Source organism: Bos indicus, chromosome 19 (genome assembly GCF_029378745.1).
Source record: "Bos indicus isolate NIAB-ARS_2022 breed Sahiwal x Tharparkar chromosome 19, NIAB-ARS_B.indTharparkar_mat_pri_1.0, whole genome shotgun sequence".
Classification (NCBI taxonomy): domain Eukaryota; kingdom Metazoa; phylum Chordata; class Mammalia; order Artiodactyla; family Bovidae; genus Bos; species Bos indicus.
The window spans coordinates 28925842-28943249 of record NC_091778.1 but is presented as its reverse complement, the minus strand read 5'-3'; the positions used below and the strand labels follow the sequence as shown (position 1 = coordinate 28943249).

General features: G+C 55.7%; 1 protein-coding gene and 1 long non-coding RNA gene across 2 annotated transcripts; one reads left to right on the top strand and one right to left on the bottom strand.

Annotated features, from left to right (window-relative positions):
* Positions 1 to 338: 338 nt before the first annotated feature.
* On the bottom strand, positions 339 to 16634 carry GUCY2D (guanylate cyclase 2D, retinal). Its single transcript, XM_070773053.1, has 19 exons — positions 15899 to 16634; positions 15507 to 15811; positions 12224 to 12575; positions 11770 to 11854; positions 11399 to 11501; positions 10910 to 11011; positions 9905 to 9985; positions 8222 to 8428; positions 7970 to 8126; positions 7267 to 7416; positions 6460 to 6608; positions 5801 to 5964; positions 5513 to 5705; positions 5080 to 5254; positions 4683 to 4781; positions 4502 to 4596; positions 4317 to 4402; positions 4084 to 4195; positions 339 to 3615 (listed from the first exon to the last, which is right to left on the bottom strand). Exons 1-18 carry the CDS (start codon positions 16632 to 16634, stop codon positions 4102 to 4104), a joined length of 3333 nt encoding a protein of 1110 aa, XP_070629154.1. The 3' UTR covers positions 339 to 3615; positions 4084 to 4101.
* LOC109574463 (uncharacterized) lies at positions 7787 to 9298 on the top strand. The gene is made up of 3 exons (XR_002183093.2): positions 7787 to 7990; positions 8485 to 8551; positions 8693 to 9298. It is a non-coding gene; the product is annotated as an uncharacterized lncRNA (long non-coding RNA).
* Positions 16635 to 17408: the final 774 nt, after the last annotated feature.

The window sequence follows — 17408 nt, the reverse complement described above, 5'->3', positions numbered from 1 at the left end:
CTTGGCCACGGACAAGCTCTGTCCTTCTCTTCCTTCCTCTTTCATGCCTCTGACCAAAGGATGAGGCCAGCTACCCACTTCCAGAGCCTCAGAGATCCTGGTCTTTTCTAGAAGCCTGAAAGTCCAGTGACTTCCCTGCTTTGTCCTCTCAGAGCAGACCCCCTGAGCAGAGGGGCTCCCGTGGGGTTGCAGTCCTGAGATCACCTTCCCCTGCCTGGGCCATCTCTAGGGTTCACCCCATATCTGAAGTCCTCCCTGGCAATGCAATGCCGGGTTCGAACATTCCAGGGGTGGGGGTGTTCAGACCATCTGGGCCAAAAGGACCACATACCAAGAAATGGAAGAAAGCACACCTTTATTCCAGGACCCAACACCATGGCATGTGGCCTGGCGTCCAGAGCACACAGTCCAAAAGATCCTGGTGAACATGGCCATACAACCCAGTTCCAGAGCCCCCAGAGTGGGTCCCTGGAGTCCACTGCAGGTGGGGGTGGGGAGCAGAGCCCAGTCCCTAAGAAGCAGCACAGACGAAAGGTGCCAGGTGAGCCCCAGGACGTGAAGTATTGCCCCAGCTACAGGGTAGGCACCCAGCAGCAGCAGCTGCGGGAGATCCCGGCTTTGGTCGTCTTTGGTCCTGGCTACAGAGCCATCCTGAAGGCAAGGCCAGCAGCAGAGGTAGTGTAAACACGGCTAAAGGTGAGGGGAGCCTACTGGCCAAGCCGGGTGCTCTCTGAGCTGGGAGTTGCTGGGGTCTGCAGGTTGTAGGGGTGACCTGGTGGACAGGACTTGGGTCAGAGGACAGGAGTGCTCTCAGAGACTGCCTGGGCCCAGAAAAAAGGTTCCACGGAAATGGAGGAGAAAGACAGGGAGAAACTTCCAGGCAGAGAGAGGAGACTAGGAGCAGAGAGGAGACCGTGGCTTGATCGTTTCCCTCCTCCACTCCCACCAGCCCTCTGAGCTCTAGGGCAGGTGGTCCCTGAGTTCTTCAGACTGGGGAGGAAGACAGGCCTCTCCATTACCAGGCTCTCCCCATCACTTGCATGGTCTCCTTTCAGACTGAGTTCCCAGGTGACTCAGTGGTAAAGAATCCGCCTGCCAATGCAGGAGACATGGGTTTAATCCCTATGTCCAGGGATCTTCCACATGTTTGATCCTCCACGGGAAGATCCCCTGGAGGAGGAAATGGCAACCTACTCTGGTATTCTTGCCTGGAAAATTCCATGGAGAGAGGAGGCTGGCAGGCTATAGTCCATGGGGTTGCAAGAGTCAGACATGACTGAGTGACTGAGCATGCACCTGAGAACAGGGTGAGTTGACAATGGGAAGGAACTGGCTCAGCCCTGTTTTCCCCACCTCTGACCCAAACACAGCTTGGCCCCAGCTCATCCTCCTTCCCCTCTGGGGGTGCCCCACCCGCCCCTATTCTCATCAATCATCCTCCACCTAATCCCAAGTCAACTCTTCCCTGAAGCTCTCCTGAATCACAGGCTAGTAACTATCCTAGGCCCCACACAGGCTGGGAGGAAAAGAGTGGGAAGGGGTGGGGTGGGGTGGGGCGGGAAGGAGGGAAGAGGCAGGGGAGAGACAGCTATGTGCACATGTCAGGTCCAGCACCAGCAAGGCAGAGCTGGCCTTCAATCCCTGGAACCTAAGTACAGAGAAAAAATCTAAAGAGAGATGTTTCAGAATGTAGGTAATTTTAAAAATACTGTGTCTGTGAGTGCATCAGCGTTTAAAAAAAAAGAAATCCTTAATTCACCATCTCCGAACTTGGTTAAAAATGCTTTTTAAATTATACCATATTATTCACTATAGCAGCACCACCTTAAGTAACCAGAACTTGTAGCTGCTGAATCTTAGGTTTCTTCTTTCTCTGCCTTTAGGAAGGAGAAAAAAACCACTAAATTTGTGGGTTTCACGAGTCAGGCAAAGCAACCCTTCAACCCACAGACTCATCCATAGTCTCAACATCAGCTACTCCAGGGTCCTGAGGTCTGATGTCTACAGACACCTGACAGGCACGTAAGAGTTTAGAGAATCCTGGTGTCCTGGAGTCCATGGGGAGTGGCGGGCACTGTGCGAATGGAAGAGTGAAACCTGGAGAGCGGGGTGGGGTGGGCAGGTGGTTGCTCTTTAGCTCCAGCAGGAAGTTGCAGCTGCCCCTGTGTGGGGCTTTTGATTTCAGAGAAGAAGGAAATTTGGTAGACATTTTTACAATGGGGCCTCTGTTGATTTCTAAATGTTAGCTCAAGACAAAAAGAAAACCATTCCAGTGGCCAAACAAGTCTCGAGACGAGTTTCTAGCCTGGTTCTTATGAAATCTTAGAAATTCTGGCTTCCCAGGTGTGCAAATGGTAAACTATCCTTCTGACAGTGCAGGAGACGCAAGAGACTTGGGTTTGACCTCAGGCCAGGAAGATACCCTGGAGAAGGAAATGGCAATCCATGCCAGTATTTCTCAGCCATCCACTCTCAGCAATTCTGAAATTTTAGAGCTCCTAAGATCATTTAGTTACATGATTCAGAAACTTAAAAGTATGTATACATAGTCTCAAGGAACTCTGTTCAACTCTGTTAAAATGTAGATTCTGTTTCCATAAAATGGGGCCTGAGATGCTGTATTGCTAACAAGCTCCCAGGCGATGTCACTGCTGCTGGCCCACCAACCACACTGTGTGTCAGGACTGAGTCCAGCCTTCCGCCTAGGGAGTCCATCTGATGGTACTATCGCTGCTTACAGCTAGCTCCAGTTCTGCTCACATACCACCAGGGACTGGAGGCTCACTACCTAGAGAGACAGCTTGAGTGGCTGCAGCTGCTGCTAACTTCTGCCACCCAGAGTCCAACATGCCAAAGCCCAGGCTCTGGGATATCAAAGTACCACAAAAGAAACTTCAGCTAGAGACCCACCAGGATGGGATGGCTTGATGCTTGTGGCAAAGACCTAAGCAGGAAGGATTTTCCATCCAACTGTCTGCTCAGCAGCGACCAGTTAAACAGAGAATACTACTATTCCTGGGTGTTCTGGTTAGTAAAGGTTCGGAGCAGTTTGTTTACATGCCTTTCCCCAAAGCCAGGAACCAAGTTTTTTTTCTCTGCACTTGGGCAAGGTGTGTGGTGCCACCAAAGGAGCCAGTTTCCAACTGGTGGAGGATGGAGAAGAGAAGGATGCTTGAGGCTAAATAGAAGCCCTGGAATCCTCAGGCCACGTGACAACCCCTGTGCTGGTGGAACAGGTGGGCTCCACCTCCTCTGGGGTTGGGACATCCAATCCCAGACACTCCTTCCTGGGGCCTTCCTGATGGGCTCAGGGTCACTGGGGCTGCAGGCCATGTGCCCCGTGCCCCATATCCCAAGGCCAACCACTCAGAAGCCCAGCTGTCAGAGCTGGGGTGTGCGGAAACCACCTACGCCACTCTTCATTTCACCACCGAAGGGGAACCCAGGCCTAGAGAGTGCATGAGGCTTTCTCAAAGTCACACAACTGGTTTGCAACCAGCTCTTGTAAAGGCTCATAATCCTTTGAGGCAGAGCTGGACAGAAGTCACTGGTATTAGCCAGGTTTTTGGTCACCTACAGCAGCAACGTTCAGGAAAAGGACCTTCCGGAATAATCCTGAGGGAAAGAGGAGGGTCTCAGAGGGAAATCGTGGACAGGGGTCATGGGGATTGTCCTCTGTAGGGAAGAATCATGGATCAGTTTCCTGGAGGGCAGAGGGCTGGGTGTCTGCTGGAACAGAGCTCTGGAGGCAACAGTCAACTGGTCCTCTAGTGAATCCTAGAATCACTGAGTTCCAGAGGCCCAGAGGAAGGGCTTGTTAATGCAGTAAAGGGAGAGGGGGTCAGAGTGAAAGTTCCAGAAGGTCATGTTTAAAGGTATTCCCAAGTCTGGATTCCTGGACCACTCCAGAGCTCCAAAAGCAGAATCGCTGTGGCTGGTGCTTCCCTCCCAGGGGAAATGTCTGGGTTTAGGAAGCAGCCTGAGCCCACCAAGTCAGGGGAAGGGTTGTCTGTCCTCTGGGAAGCATTTGTGGTCCCCGGGGTCTGAGGGGCCTAGGAGCCCGGGGGAGGGGGGGCGCAGTACCTTGTTCCAGACCCAGCCTCACTTCCCAGAAAACTGGCCTGGCCTCGCCTTCTCTAGCTTCTGGCGCCGATCAGGGGGGATCTCGTGCAGGCTGATGCCGTGGTTGCTGGCCCTGTGGGGAAGGGAGAAGAGGCGGTAGGAGGGCAAAACCCACGCCACCCTGCATGGGCAGGAGTGGGGAGAGGGGACCGAGGGAGTAACTCGGTCTTCACCCACGGATGCCGGATCCTCACCCGGGTTGCAGGTCCGGTGGTTTGGGGATGGGTTTGTTGAAGCCGCGTCTGCCCACCAGCCAGTAGGTTTCCTCTGCGCCCTTGCCCTGGGGAGACACGCGGGACGGTAGGGCTCAGGTGGGCTGGGGTGAGGGCCGGTGGCGCTCCAGGTCAAAGTGGAAGCGTGTCTTCCAGCCCGGCCTCACCTTCAGCTCCGTGCGGCCCCGCACCTCAGTCAGGAAGCCCTCGTTTAGGGCGGAAAGGATCTGCACGGTGCTCCTGTTCACGTGGATGCGGTAAGCTGGGAGAGCGGGGGACACCGTGACCTCGGGGGACACCCCTCCCGCGCCCCCGACCCACCCGCCCCTTCCGCCCCGTCACACTCACGCAGCCCGGTGGACTCCATGCGCGAAGCGGTGTTGACTGTGTCCCCAAACAGGCAGTACCGGGGCATGGTGAGGCCCACCACGCCCGCCACGCACGGGCCTGCGGAGAGGAGCAGGGTTGGCGGGCCTGCGGGCCCGGGCGGCACCTAGTAGGGCTCAGCGGTCTTTAGCATTCCCAGAATCTCCACTGGCTCCCCAAAGACACCCTCTCAAGCATGCCCTCCCAATTACCATGGAGCCCCTGGTGTGAAAAGGTGGCTTCAAAACAAGTTCCCCTCCTCCCCCCGCCCCCTCCACAAGTTTGCCTCTTATCTGGGAAAGCGGAGCCCTGCCCGCATTAGGGAGAGGGGCTGGAGTGCCCGGGGGGCAGGGGGGCCCGGGTGTGGGGACAGAGTTACCCGAGTGCAGGCCAATGCGGATGCGCACGGGCACTTCCGGCATGTGGCGCATGCGGAAGGTGCCCACGGCGCTGAGGATGTCCAGAGCCATATTGGCGATCTCTGCCGCGTGCCGGTGCCCGTTCCTCTGGGGCAGCCCGGAGGCCACCATGTAGGCATCCCCAATTGTCTCCACCTGAGGCCAGAATTCAGTACTGAGCCTCCCCCACCAATGCCACTGTCCCTGGTCAGGAGGCCTAAACTGGGGTGAGTGCAGAGATCCTGGGGGCCTTCCAGACAGGGGACTGAGTGGGGGACTGGCAGCAGAGAAAAGGAACAGGAGGGCTGGGAAAGAGGACTGTGCTGGTGGACTTGGATAGTGGGTCTGGGACCTGAGCAGAAAGGGCTGGGTGCTGGGGAAACTGAAGGAGGGCTTGTCCCCTCCACACCCCACCTTGTAGACATCATGGGAACCGATGATGGCATCAAAGAGTGTGTAGAGGTCGTTGAGCAGGTCTACCACTTCGATGGGCTCACTCATGGCTGAGATGGTGGTGAAACCCACAATGTCACTGAAGTACAGTGTCACCTCTTCGAAATACTCGGGCTCCACAGGTGTCCCCATCTTCAGCGCCTCTGCCACAGACCTAGGGATGGCAGATGGTGAGGTTGCCTGGAGGCTGCCCCAGGCTGGCTGGACTCCAGCTGTCCTCCCCAGTCATCTCTCCCCATCGACACCCACGGAGGCAGCATCTGTGTGAGCAGCCGGTCTGTCTTCTGCTTTTCCAGCTCCAGCTCCTCTGTGCGCTCCCGGATCAGGTCCTCCAGGTTACTGGAGTACTGTTCCAGCATCCGCAGCATAGAGTCGATGATGTTCATCTTCCGGCCCTTGTTGATGCTCTTGAACTAGTAGGAGGAGGAAGCTGGTGGGGCTGCTGGGGACTTGGGCTGCCATGCCCCTCTCATGCAGCCATATTATGCCTGATCCTCTGTCCACACCCCTTTTCATCTCATCCTAGTCAAGCCCACACCTCACCCCGTGCTGGGCACTGTGTTTTCACACATTATTTCCAGGTCAGTTGTTCTGTTAGTAACTGACAAGGGACTGAAACCAGCCCAGTCTTTGGACTCCCAAGCCAAGAGTCTCTTCCCCACACCAAGCCAAATACATACTCAATAAATGTTATTTTAATTGAATTAAATTCTTCTCTCATCTAGAGCTCCATCTCCCATTCCAAAGGTCTCCACAGCCCCCATTCTCACTCTGTCCCTACCAAACCCTTAGTCCTCAGGCAATGCCTTAGGAAGTAGCCTGGAAGGTCAGAGATCCTGCCAGCCTGCCTTTCAGCAGCCCCCAGCCCCACCCCAGGTTTCTGGCAAGTGCCCAGCCCAGCCCCTGACCAGTTCAAAGGTGCGATCCATGGAGGGCCGAAGTTCTGGCTGCTCTGCCCAGCACTGTTTCATCAGCTGGATGCACTCCATGGGCGCCTGGTCTATGGACACGGAGGGCCGACACAGTGGAGGGGGGCTCTGTACCCTCTTCACCACTTCTGGAAGTATGAAGGGACCAAGAGAGGAGATGGACCAGAGGAGAAGCCACCTCTGACTCTGGCCTGATTGTTGCAGCTTGAAATGAGGGAACTGGATATGGTCTGGGATTCCTTTAAATCAGAGCTTCATTAGATGAGGAAATGTAGTGTGGGAGGTGACTCTGGGAGCAACAAGAGGACCCTGAACCGTTGGGTAGGGGGCAGGGGGCTGTAAGACGTGTCAGGCAAAGAGGCTGCCTTATTTATTGCACATAAGAAAAGCAGAGGTTAGATTGATCGAGTAGTTCTCTGTTTCCTGTCTGGTGGGCTCCAGTCCATGGGGTCGCAAAGAATCAGACACGACTTAGTGACTAAACCACCAGCACCATCATAGATGATAATATGGACTTGAACTAGATCCAGCTGCTTTCTTCCCCCTCTTCCCCTCTCCTGCTGTCTCCCTGGGGCCCCTAAGAACCAGACAGGAATGTACTACTAGCCTTGGGGGAGCAGGAGGGGTCCAGGATCAGAACAGAGGAAACCCTGGGGCGCTGAAAAGGTCGCCCCTCCCATCCTGATGCTTGGCTCTCCACTGCCCTGATTCTTCAGGCGCACATAAGTGTCAGTACCCAGAGAGACTGGGTCTCTAGTCCCAACACCAGGCAAGGGGCCGCCGTACCCTCGGGAGTGAGCTCCAGCATGGCGTAGGGGGCGCTGCGGCACACGACCTCCTGCATAATGATGCCCAGACTGAAGACGTCGCCGGCCAGCGTTCCCCGGCGCTCCAGGACCGGGTCTCGAAGCAGCTCCGGGGCTGTCCATAGCTGGTCTGAGGTCGGGGAAGGGGGTGTGGGCACGCGGAGAGCCGCGGAGGCCCTGGGGACAGACCCCCCCCCCCCCACCAGAAAGCCCAGACTCGCCCTCGCTCAACCTCTCAGCCTGTGTCTGACCTTACTGCTCGCAGTTATCCCCAAGAGAAACTACCAGAAACCCTAAACAGGTTTCGGAAACAGTCCTTCCCTTTAGACAAAGCGGTGCCCAGAGAAGATTTGGTCCCTTGGAAACAAGCCAAACCATTAGGTAAAGCCCCATTTGAAGCAGGACTCCCAGCAGAGGCAGGAGCTCCGCCCTCAGGCACAAGTACCACCCCCTGAGCAAGTCCCGCCTCCCTAACACGTCCTGCTCCCCCAACAAGCCCCGCCTCCCCAGCCACAGTGTTCCCTCTCTTCGTCTCAGAGGTCACAAGACCTTTTCGGTCTCAGGAGTGGCGTCCAGTGGATGTGGGATGGAGAGAGTTCGAGGGAGGAGGAAAGAAGAGGCGCTTGAAATAATGGGGATGCGGGGGATGCTTGTCCGCGCAGGAGGCAGCCGGAGACGCCTACCCTCCGCGCTCGGTGGCTCAGGTAACACCCTCTGCGCCTCCAGCAGTCGCCCATGACCGTGGTCGGTGACTTTAAGCACGAACCTCCCGTCCACCACGCAGTTCCGTGACTTCAGCCGCCCATGGGCCACCCCTCGATGGTGCAGATACCTTATTCCCTGGAAAGGGTGTCATAAAGGGCAGACTCAGCCCACGCGGGTCCCCTGCTGGCTCCTCTCCGCTGCATCCCACCCACTCACCCCCACACGCACACCTTGATGAGGTCCAGGAGGAGGGAAGACTTGAACATCCAGTCCAGCTTTATGTCTCTCTGGGCGAGGAGGTCTTGGAGGGAGCCGCGGGCGCAGTGCTCCGAGACCACAGCCAGCACGCCTTCCCCGGGGGCCGCGGGGCCGCCAGCTCCTCCCGCCAGGAAGAGGCCCAGGTAGAGGGCCACGTTTTCATGCCGGAGTTCCCGGATCTGTAGGGGGGTGGGGGGTGGGGGGTGGGGCACTTAACAGGCATTTTCTGTCCTAGGAGCCAGGTGGATGGAGCGGAGGCTGTTATTCAGGTCTCGCTTTGATCGGAGGATGGGATAAGAATGGTGAGTGGAAAGATCTATAGGGCATGTAAGGGGCTTCCTTCTACAGTAACTTCTCTCTCTTGGAAAAGACAACATGGTCAAAGGCCACCGTTCAGACGCTGAACATGATTTTGCTTTTGTTTTTTTGGCCCCACCGCGAAGCCTGCAGGGATCTCCCGGCCCTTATCAGCGCCCCCTGCAGTAGAAGCGCGGACTCTTAACCACTGGACCACCAGGGAAGTCCGTGAACATCGTTTAACTTAAAAGTTATGAATGAAAAGACAACCTTGCCCTGGTAATCAGGACCCAGGCAGATTCTGATTTATTAACCATAAGACTTTGAACTTGATGGGTCTTAAAGGAAAACACCTGATGAAAGAGAAGCTCCTGGTACCACCCTGCCTTCTGATACAACAGCCCTTTGGGGGAGAATCAGGCAGACACTGCACTATTTTCAAAGTCACCAAAATGGCTTGTGCTGGGGACTCAGCACAGGGCCTCTCTGCTTGGTTACATCATTGCACCAGATATTTCTGAGACCCCCATCATGTTGTTCCCCAAGTTAGGGAAGGACTAAGCGGTCCAGCTGTGTCCAAGAGGAGCCATCAACAAGGTCACACCCACCCAGGAGGACAGAGGCCCTCACCATCTGGCTGCAAAAAAGGGGGCTAGTGGGTGACCAGTGCCCTTGCTAGCTTTTCTTTGGTCCCACAAGGGGCTTCTTTTCATTTTAAATGCCTATTATTAAACGGTGACCTAGTCTGTTGACTACTGGTAGTCCACTTAAGTCATTCTGCAGCTGTGACCCAGAGCTTCTGGGAGGCATCTGTGAAGGAGGCCAGGCCAGGGCTGTACAGTGTTAGGAGTAAGGAGGGCATTAAGGTTGGAAATACCAGAATAAGCCAGTTTATAGCCTCCTTGCCAGTTTTCCACTTCCTTCAATATGCATCAACTGGGCCATGCTGCACAAGCAGTCTGACAGAACTGGAAGCCCATTTATTTTCTGTTGTTCACTCAACAAACATTCGCTGAGTGTCTCTAATGTTCCAGACACCCTGCTGGGTGCTGGAAATACAATGGAGGGGATAGAGAAAAAGTTCTCACTCAGCTTACAGTTCAGGGAGGGAGGAAGATAAGAAATAAGCAAGCACACACAGGTGAACAGACGATGACAAATTATGATACAAACATCTCAAAGAAAAGAACTAGTGTTGTAAGAGCATGATGGGAAACCTGCTTTAGAGAAGAGGGGACACTTCATTGAGAGCTCTTGGTCTCCCCCACAGTGGGGCCTACTTGGACTCAGCTGCAAAGAGAAGGCAAGGAGGGAAGAAATGACGGCCACCCCACACCCCATTATAGACCCACTCCCACCTTGGAGAAGGCCATCTTGGTTGCTGGGCGGATAGCTATATGCCGATCTCCTGGGAATTTCTTCAGCCAAACCCAGTCTCCCTGGAGCAGAGATAGGAGTAATGAATTTGGTTTCTTAAAACTGGGGGCTTTCCTGGTGGCTCAGTGGGAAAGAATCTGCCTGCCAATGCAGGAGGCACAGGTTTGATCCTTGATCTTGGAAAATTCCACATGCCATGGATCAGCTAAGCCCGTGTGCCACAACTACTGAGCCTGGGCTCTAGAGTCTGGGAGCTGCAACTACTGAAGCCCATGTTTCCTAGAGTCCATGCTCCACAACAAGAGAAGCCACGGCAATGAGAAACCCGAGCACCACAACTAAAGGAGCAGCAGGAGCAAGGAGCTTGATGTTTGCTCTGAATCTCCCTCCCTCTTGATTAGCCGAGCTCTCTTGGCTCTCCCTGAATCTGATCTCATTATTTCCCACCCATCCCACCACATTCAGATTTGCAGACTTCATAGTTAACGTCCTAATGCCCTCTTGTGACTTTCTTTTTTCCACTCTAAGTCTTGCTGTTCCAGAGATTGATTGGGATAGAAATGCTGGGTGGGGTCAAGATGTGGGTCTGGCTTGAGTCAGAGACAGCCTTTTTATTTTTTAAGACTTGATTGAATTTGTTACAATCTTGCTTCTTTTTTGGGGGGGGGGGGAGGTTGTTTTTGGAAGTTTTGTTGTTGTTTGTCTTTTAGCCTCGAGGCATGTGAGCTCTTTGCATTGGAAGGTGAATTCTTAACCACCCAGGGAAGTCCCAGGCCTCCAGTCTTTAGGCCACTGTGATAGGCCTTTGAAAAGCCATCACTTGGATGATGGCTAAGGGGAAATCCCCCAGCAGGAAGGCTTCCCAGATGCCCCCCTTTGAGGAGGAATCCCCAAACCCTCTCGGGGTTCCCATCCTGGGCTCCTATCCCCATTTCCTCGGCTTGTCTCCAGGACTAGAGCTCGGCCTGCCTGGGAATCATGCTCACCTCATAGAGGCCAATGTTGGTGTAATCCGGGAGCTGGCTGTGGATGCTGCGAACATCTGATATGCTGGGGGCAGCCAGACTGGTTCGACTCCCCTGGGCCACCTGGAGGATAGAGATCAAAGAACAGGGTCAAAATACACTGTGGGGTCAGAGTCCTGCGTTGAGGTCAGGCTGAGTTCTGAGAATTATAGAAGGGAAGGGAAGAAACCTTAATTAGAGAAGGTGATAATGACATTACTTCCCATGTACAGAATGCTTCAAGGTTTACAAAACAAACATATTCATTTTCTTGTTGGAGCTTCACGCTGTCTCAGGAAAGTGGTCAAGACAGGGGCTGATACCCTCATTGCACACGTGAGAGGGCTTATCCCAGCGCTCAGACCTGGGACAGAGTGAGGGCAGAAAGCAGGCCTTCCCAGGTGGGGGCTGGGGTGAGGGCTGGCCCAGGCAAGAGAGGACAGCTGGCTCCTGGATCCCCACCTCCCCCACCTTTCGAGAGTTGCCCCCATGCGGGTGGAGGAAGGTGATGTCATCCAGAGTCAGGATGATCTTGTTGGGGCCAGAGACCATTTGGATGTGAAGCAGCCGGTGCCTGGTAGAGAAAGGAAGTCATCTTCACCAAGAGGACCAAGGTCTGTGAGAGGAGGCCAATGCAGGGGTGGGGGGGTAATGCTGTCTCAGGGAGGGCAGTCACCCCCAGATCACGTGTCCCCTGGGACTCCACCAGCCCTCCAGCCCTCCTTCCTTCTCCCCTTTTCCCTTCATCTACTCTTGAGTGGGCTCAGTCTGCTGCACAGTTGCCCATTTCCAGCAGGTGGAGAACCAAGCACATCTCCTACCTAGCTCACTCCCCTACTCACCTACAATAATGGGCCAGGAAGGCCCCAGCCAGCCCCATCCCAACCACCAGGAGGAAGCCAATAAAGACGACGCTGGGTTCCACTCCTGGAGGGGCAGTGAGAGGAGAGAGGCTGGGGACCGTGGCAGGGGGCAGAGGGGAGGACCCTCTCTAGGGAGGTATGTGGTCCTGTCAAACCCTGCAGGCTCCAGGAAAGGGGGATGGGTACTCGGAACAGGACCAAGGGAAAAGTCAGGGGTCTTGCAAAAGGTGGGAAGGTGGTTCTTGGGAATGTTAAAAAGCTTCCAAAAGGGCTCCAGGGGCTCCACAGTAGAGGGGTCCTGCACAAGCCAGGGGTCTCTGAGGAGGCCCTGGAAGGGCCTCCAACAGGAATTACGGGATGAGAGTTCACTCTCACCATTTTCTGGAGGGTTCATGGTCACTGTCCCAGTGGGGGCTGGGATGCTCGCCCTCACCTCCGTTGCAGATGGTGTCTGGGTCGAACCAACACGAGGGGTCAGGCCCAGGCCCCCGTCCACCTTTAGGAAAATGCACTGGGGTTCCAGCGGAGTGGAAGAAGCCCTGCGTAGGGTCCAGAACGTATGTAGCGAACAGCTGGTCCCCAGTGGCATCCGTGTCCAGTAGCACAAACGAGGGCTCCTCAGCTCCTCCCAGGGCCCCACAGAAGCCAGGGACCCGGGCATCCCGGATATGGCGGGCCACCGCTGCTCCGGACACCCAGCCGCCACCTGCGGCCACCCGTGCTCGCGCCACGCCCCCAGCCAACAAGAAGACTGAGTCATAGATGGTGCCGAAGAGAGGGGATACCTGGGAAAGAGGGTAGGGGCCTCAGGTTTCGGGGTCAAGGCCCATAAAAAGACAGGGACTTACTGTCCCCGCTTATTCTTCTACTGGGCCCTTCAAGCCCTCTGTGAATTGACTGCACCTCCTAGTTAGTGGTTCCATATCCTTCCCATTGGCTCTCTTCCTCTCCCTAATTGGCTATCCCATATCTTTTTGCCACTGCCCTTCCCTCTTTTCAGGATTCTTAAGGTCTTCTTATCATTCGTTACTTCCGATTCCATCACCTACATCTCCTCTCTTTCCTCTCCTTTTGGTTGCCCTGCATATATTTTTAAAATCATTACCTATTATTCATTGAAAGCCTTCTTTGCTGTCTTTTGATTGGCTTCTATTTTTCCTTCTTTTCTTTTCCCTGAGTCAACCACCTGGTCTCATTGAGCTTCTCTATTATTTCCAGTTCCCATCTGGCACTAGGGATATATCAGGATCCAAGATAGAGTCCATATCTTGAAGAATCTAGTCCCTATCTCAAGGAATCTTTCCTCTGGAGGGATGTTAAGGAGTGAGGGTAGGGGTAACTGAGGGAGCTGAGGAGACAGGAAAGAGGGCCCCAGCCCAGGCTGGAGGAGGAGGAAAGGGCTTCCAGAAGTGACCATCCCTCAGGGGATGAATCAGAAATATGTGGAGGAGTGTAGGGACAGGAGAGAGGGAGCAGCACAGTCCGGTAGCACAGAAGCAGAAGACCATATCTGGAGAACCCAAAGGAGATCAGTCTGACTGAAGTTCAAGAAAGAAGAAAGAGAGAGGAAGACACAGACCTGATAAACCAAGTAGAGACCTATATCTCTCCAGGGCAAGAGAAGCCACTGGGAGACTTCGAACTGGGGTGACACAGTCAGATCTGTGTCTGAAGTTTGATCAAACTGTTGGGTGGAGAAAGGCCTGTGGTAGGTAAGTAGAGACCACTGGGAGATTTCACTGGGTATTTGGACCCGAGGTGCTGTGGCCTGAACCAGGGGACTGACAGCGAGGATGGAGAAAGTAGATGGATTCAAATGGCTTTTGGGAAGCAAAGGTGACAGGACTGGATGTCTGGACATCCAAGGAAGGGTTAGAGGCATCAAGTGACTCCTAGGGCTCTCACTTGGGCAGCTAAGTGGCTGTGCTACTTACTGAGAACTGAATAGGGTGTTCCCCACCCTTTCCCTCGCCTCTCTTTCTTCACCTGCCCTCCATCCCATCTCCCTCGCCTCTCTTTCTTCACCTGCCCTCCATCCCATCTCATCACTGTTCTCAGGGAATCCGGAGTATTAGCTGCTTCTTGGGAATAAGCTGTGAATCTAAATGTTCATAAAAGCCCTTGGCTCCACCCAGGGACCTTTCTGCTTCTCACAGGATGTAAGTTCTCAAAAAGTTAAGACCTGAGATGAAGCCCCAGGGGAAACACCTCTGAACTGGGCATGGAGGCTGGATCTGTATTCCCCCTCCTTCCGGCTCTCTCTCTCTTTTTCTTTTTCCAGCTCTCTGTTAAGAACACCAGCTCTTTGTTAGAGGCTGTAGGTCATAGCCTATTGGAAGTGGGTTTACTTAAAAGTAGGCTGCAAAAGATGTTGCACTATAGAGTTGGTTAAGAGTTTGCCATCTAGGTTTCCTTCCAAGGAGTAAGCATCTTTTAATTTCATGGCTGCAATCACCATCTGCAGTGATTTTGGAGCCCAAAAAAATAAAGTCTGACACTGTTTCCACTCTGCTTGCTGCTGCTGCTGCTGCTAAGTCACTCCAGTCGTGTCCGACTCTGTGCAACCCCATAGACGGCAGCCCACCAGGCTCCCCCGTCCCTGGGATTTTCCAGGCAAGAACACTGGAGTGAGTTGCCATGTCCTTGTCCAATGCATGAAAGTGAAAAGTGAAAGTGAAGTCGCTCAGTTGTGTCTGACTCTTAGCGACCCCATGGACTGCAGCCCACCAGGCTCCTCCGTCCATGGGATTCTCCAAGCAAGAGTACTGGAGTGGGGTGCCATTGCCTTCTCCGACTCTGTGCTTAAGTAAGTATAAATAGCAATGATCCCAGCAGATGAGAGGGAGCACTGAGCTATTCTGATCTGTAGTGAGACACCTGGGGGTGCTAATAAGGGAGGAAGAATAAAGAATAGGTAAGCCATCCAAGCAGAGACATTACTTTGCCAACAGAGGTCCATCTAGTCAAGGCTATGGTTTTTCCACTTGTCATGTATGGATATGAGAGTTGTGAAGAAAGCTGAGCGCCGAACAATTGATGCTTTTGAACTGTGGTGTTGGAGAAGACTCTTGAGTCCCTTGGACTGCAAGGAGATCCAACCAGTCCATTCTGAAGGAGATCAGCCCTGGGATTTCTTTGGAAGGAATGATGCTAAAGCTGAAACTCCAGTACTTTGGCCACCTCATGGGAAGAGCTGACTCATTGGAAAAGACTCTGATGCTGGGAGGGATTGGGGGCAGGAGGAGAAGGGGACAACAGAGGATGAGATGGCTGGATGGCATCACTGACTCGATGGACGTGAGTCTGAGTGAACTCCGGGAGTTGGTGATGGACAGGGAGGCCTGGAGTGCTGCGATTCATGGGGTCGCAAAGAGTCGGACACGACTGAGCAACCGAACTGAACTGAAGAGTTTGCTCCTTGGGGCTGAAGGTGAGAGGTTTCATTACCTACTCTCTGGAAGCAATTCCAATACACTAAGACGCTCCAAGCAAGGTCAGACAGGGAGAATTGACATTCCCAGGACAGGGAGAGTTCGTGGTTCTTCTCTCCCTATACCTCCTCCCTCCCATTGACTGCATGCTCCTCTCATTCCATCTGGTCTGTGGTCTGTCCGCTTCCCTTCCCACTGCCTCCAGCCTCCATCTCCACTTTTGGCGATTCTCTGCTCTCTTCCCCCGGCTCTCTTCCCCTCTTCCCACCTCCCTGGTCGCTCTACCTGCTGCAGATTGAGGTCCAGGGGCAGCTCCCGGTGCTCTTGGGCCCTGCGCAGGCTGTCCCGCACGCTGCCTCCCAGGGGACAGTGACGGGTGAGGGTGAGCACTGCATCGTGGGCCTTGCGAAGCTGTGAGCTGTTGGCGAGCACCGCCAGGGCGTCAGGGCCTGGAGACAAGGCGTAGTGGAGAGTGTCGAAGGGCAGGAAGACCAGGGAACCGTCGGCCAGGCCCAGTTCCTCTGCAGCCTCCAGCAGGCAGCGCTGCTCCTCGCCGCCCAGCAAGACCGAGTGCATTACCATGATCACTGCTGCGGACACAGAGACCCAGCTAGGGACTCTGTCCTCTGCTCCCTGGACGATCGATCCCCGCCCTCGCATCCTGCAGGGGAGCCTACCTCTGACTCTGGGCCCATCTTGGACCCTCCTCAAGGCCTCCCGGGCTCCAGACAGGTCGGAGGGCTCCATGGAGGTCACCAGGGCCACGGGCAGGCCCCTGGCCCTGAGCGCCGTGGAAAGTGCGTGTCCCGCCTCCACCCACAGGTCCTGGGGGGCGGTGACCAAGGCCACGTGCGCCCAGCGGAAAGCGCGCAGGAGGGCGTAGAGGGCATCGGCCGCGGGCGTCACCACCGGAGCCGTGGTGCCCGCTGCCCGCGTCCCGGGACAGCCCCAGGGGACCAGAGCGACCCCCGCCTCCTGGGCTAGTAATTCCGCCGGCCGGCAAGCTGCGGGGTTCACCGGCCCAACTAGACCCGAGACGCGGGTGAGCGCCGAGGACACGGCCCCCAGCGAGCCCGGCGTCCGGCACGGCTCGGGCAGCAGCGCGACCTCGAAGCGGGGGCCGCCCTCCAGGGCAGCCGCGTGGTTCAGGCGGGAGGCGGCCAGGCGGGCGGCCAGGTCCGGGCGGGCACGCGCGAAGATGGGGTCGCAGGCCCAGGGACCCAGCACCCCCACAGTGAACACGGCCGAGAGGACGGAGCGCGGCAGGAGCAACAGCAGCAGCAGCGGTGGCCTCAGCCGAAGCCGGGGCCGGGGCGGGATCGGGGGAAGGCCGGGCGGAGACGGAGCCCACCGCGTGGGGGCGCAGAGTCCGGGGTCCCGAAGCCCACCCGCGAGGAAGGTGCAGGCGGTCATTGCCGGCTTCTGCGAGCACGAACCGAGTAGCATGAGCGGATGCGACCCCCAGAGCTCTCCTAGGGCTTTCCGCAACGCTCCCCCGTCCCCCCCCGCCCACTTTCTCAAAGCGCAATTAACCTGCGGGTTGTCTCTGCTTCCATACCGCGCCTCCCGCCCCTGCGTGGACTTCTATATAGGGTCAGGGGTATAGCCTAGAAGTACCCCTGACCCCCCACCACCCCTGCTTTCGCTCCCCCTTGTCTGCCCCTCCCCCCTCTTAGAGCCGTGGTGGGGTGGGGGTGGGGGTCAGTAGGGACACTCCTATACCCTTCCATGGTCTCTCTCGGGCAAAAGGGCCCTGGAGTCCGCGTGGAGGGGGCTTTGCCACTCACCGGAAAGTCCGGGGCTCGGGCCTAGGGCCAGGGTGAGGGGTCACAGGGCCGATCCTTCTGACGCCCTCCCACAGGTCTCCTTTGCCAGGGCCCAGGGCGGGGGGGTGTGGGAACAGCAGGCCAGAGCCCTTAATCTCCCCAAGCTGATTAGGGTCTCTTAATCAGGCAGGAAGGGGCTGGTGGAGGATGGGGCCTCCTGGGGTGGGCTCTGTCCTAGCTTCCAGACAGCCAGCCAGCTTCTTTCCCTTCCTTGCCTCCCAAGCCACAACCCCCAACATAAAAGCAGCTGCAGGTCCCCCTCTCAGGCTGCTGCCACACTACCCTGCTCGGCCTGGGGAGCCGCAGGATATGTCCATGGACACTTACGGGTGATCAGTCCTAGGGTCCTATTCCCTCCACT

What these genes read in the sequence shown, in the direction of transcription:
- GUCY2D (XM_070773053.1), bottom strand. Translation starts at nt 16,634, where the DNA reads ATGACCGCCTGCACCTTCCTCGCGGGTGGGCTTCGGGACCCCGGACTC. An exon ending in TTCCTGGCCCATTATTGTAG is followed by an intron (nt 11,502 to 11,769) that starts GTGAGTAGGGGA and finishes TTTCTCTACCAG; the next exon opens with GCACCGGCTGCTTCACATCC. An exon ending in CCACCGGACCTGCAACCCGG is followed by an intron (nt 4,196 to 4,316) that starts GTGAGGATCCGG and finishes CCTTCCCCACAG; the next exon opens with GGCCAGCAACCACGGCATCA.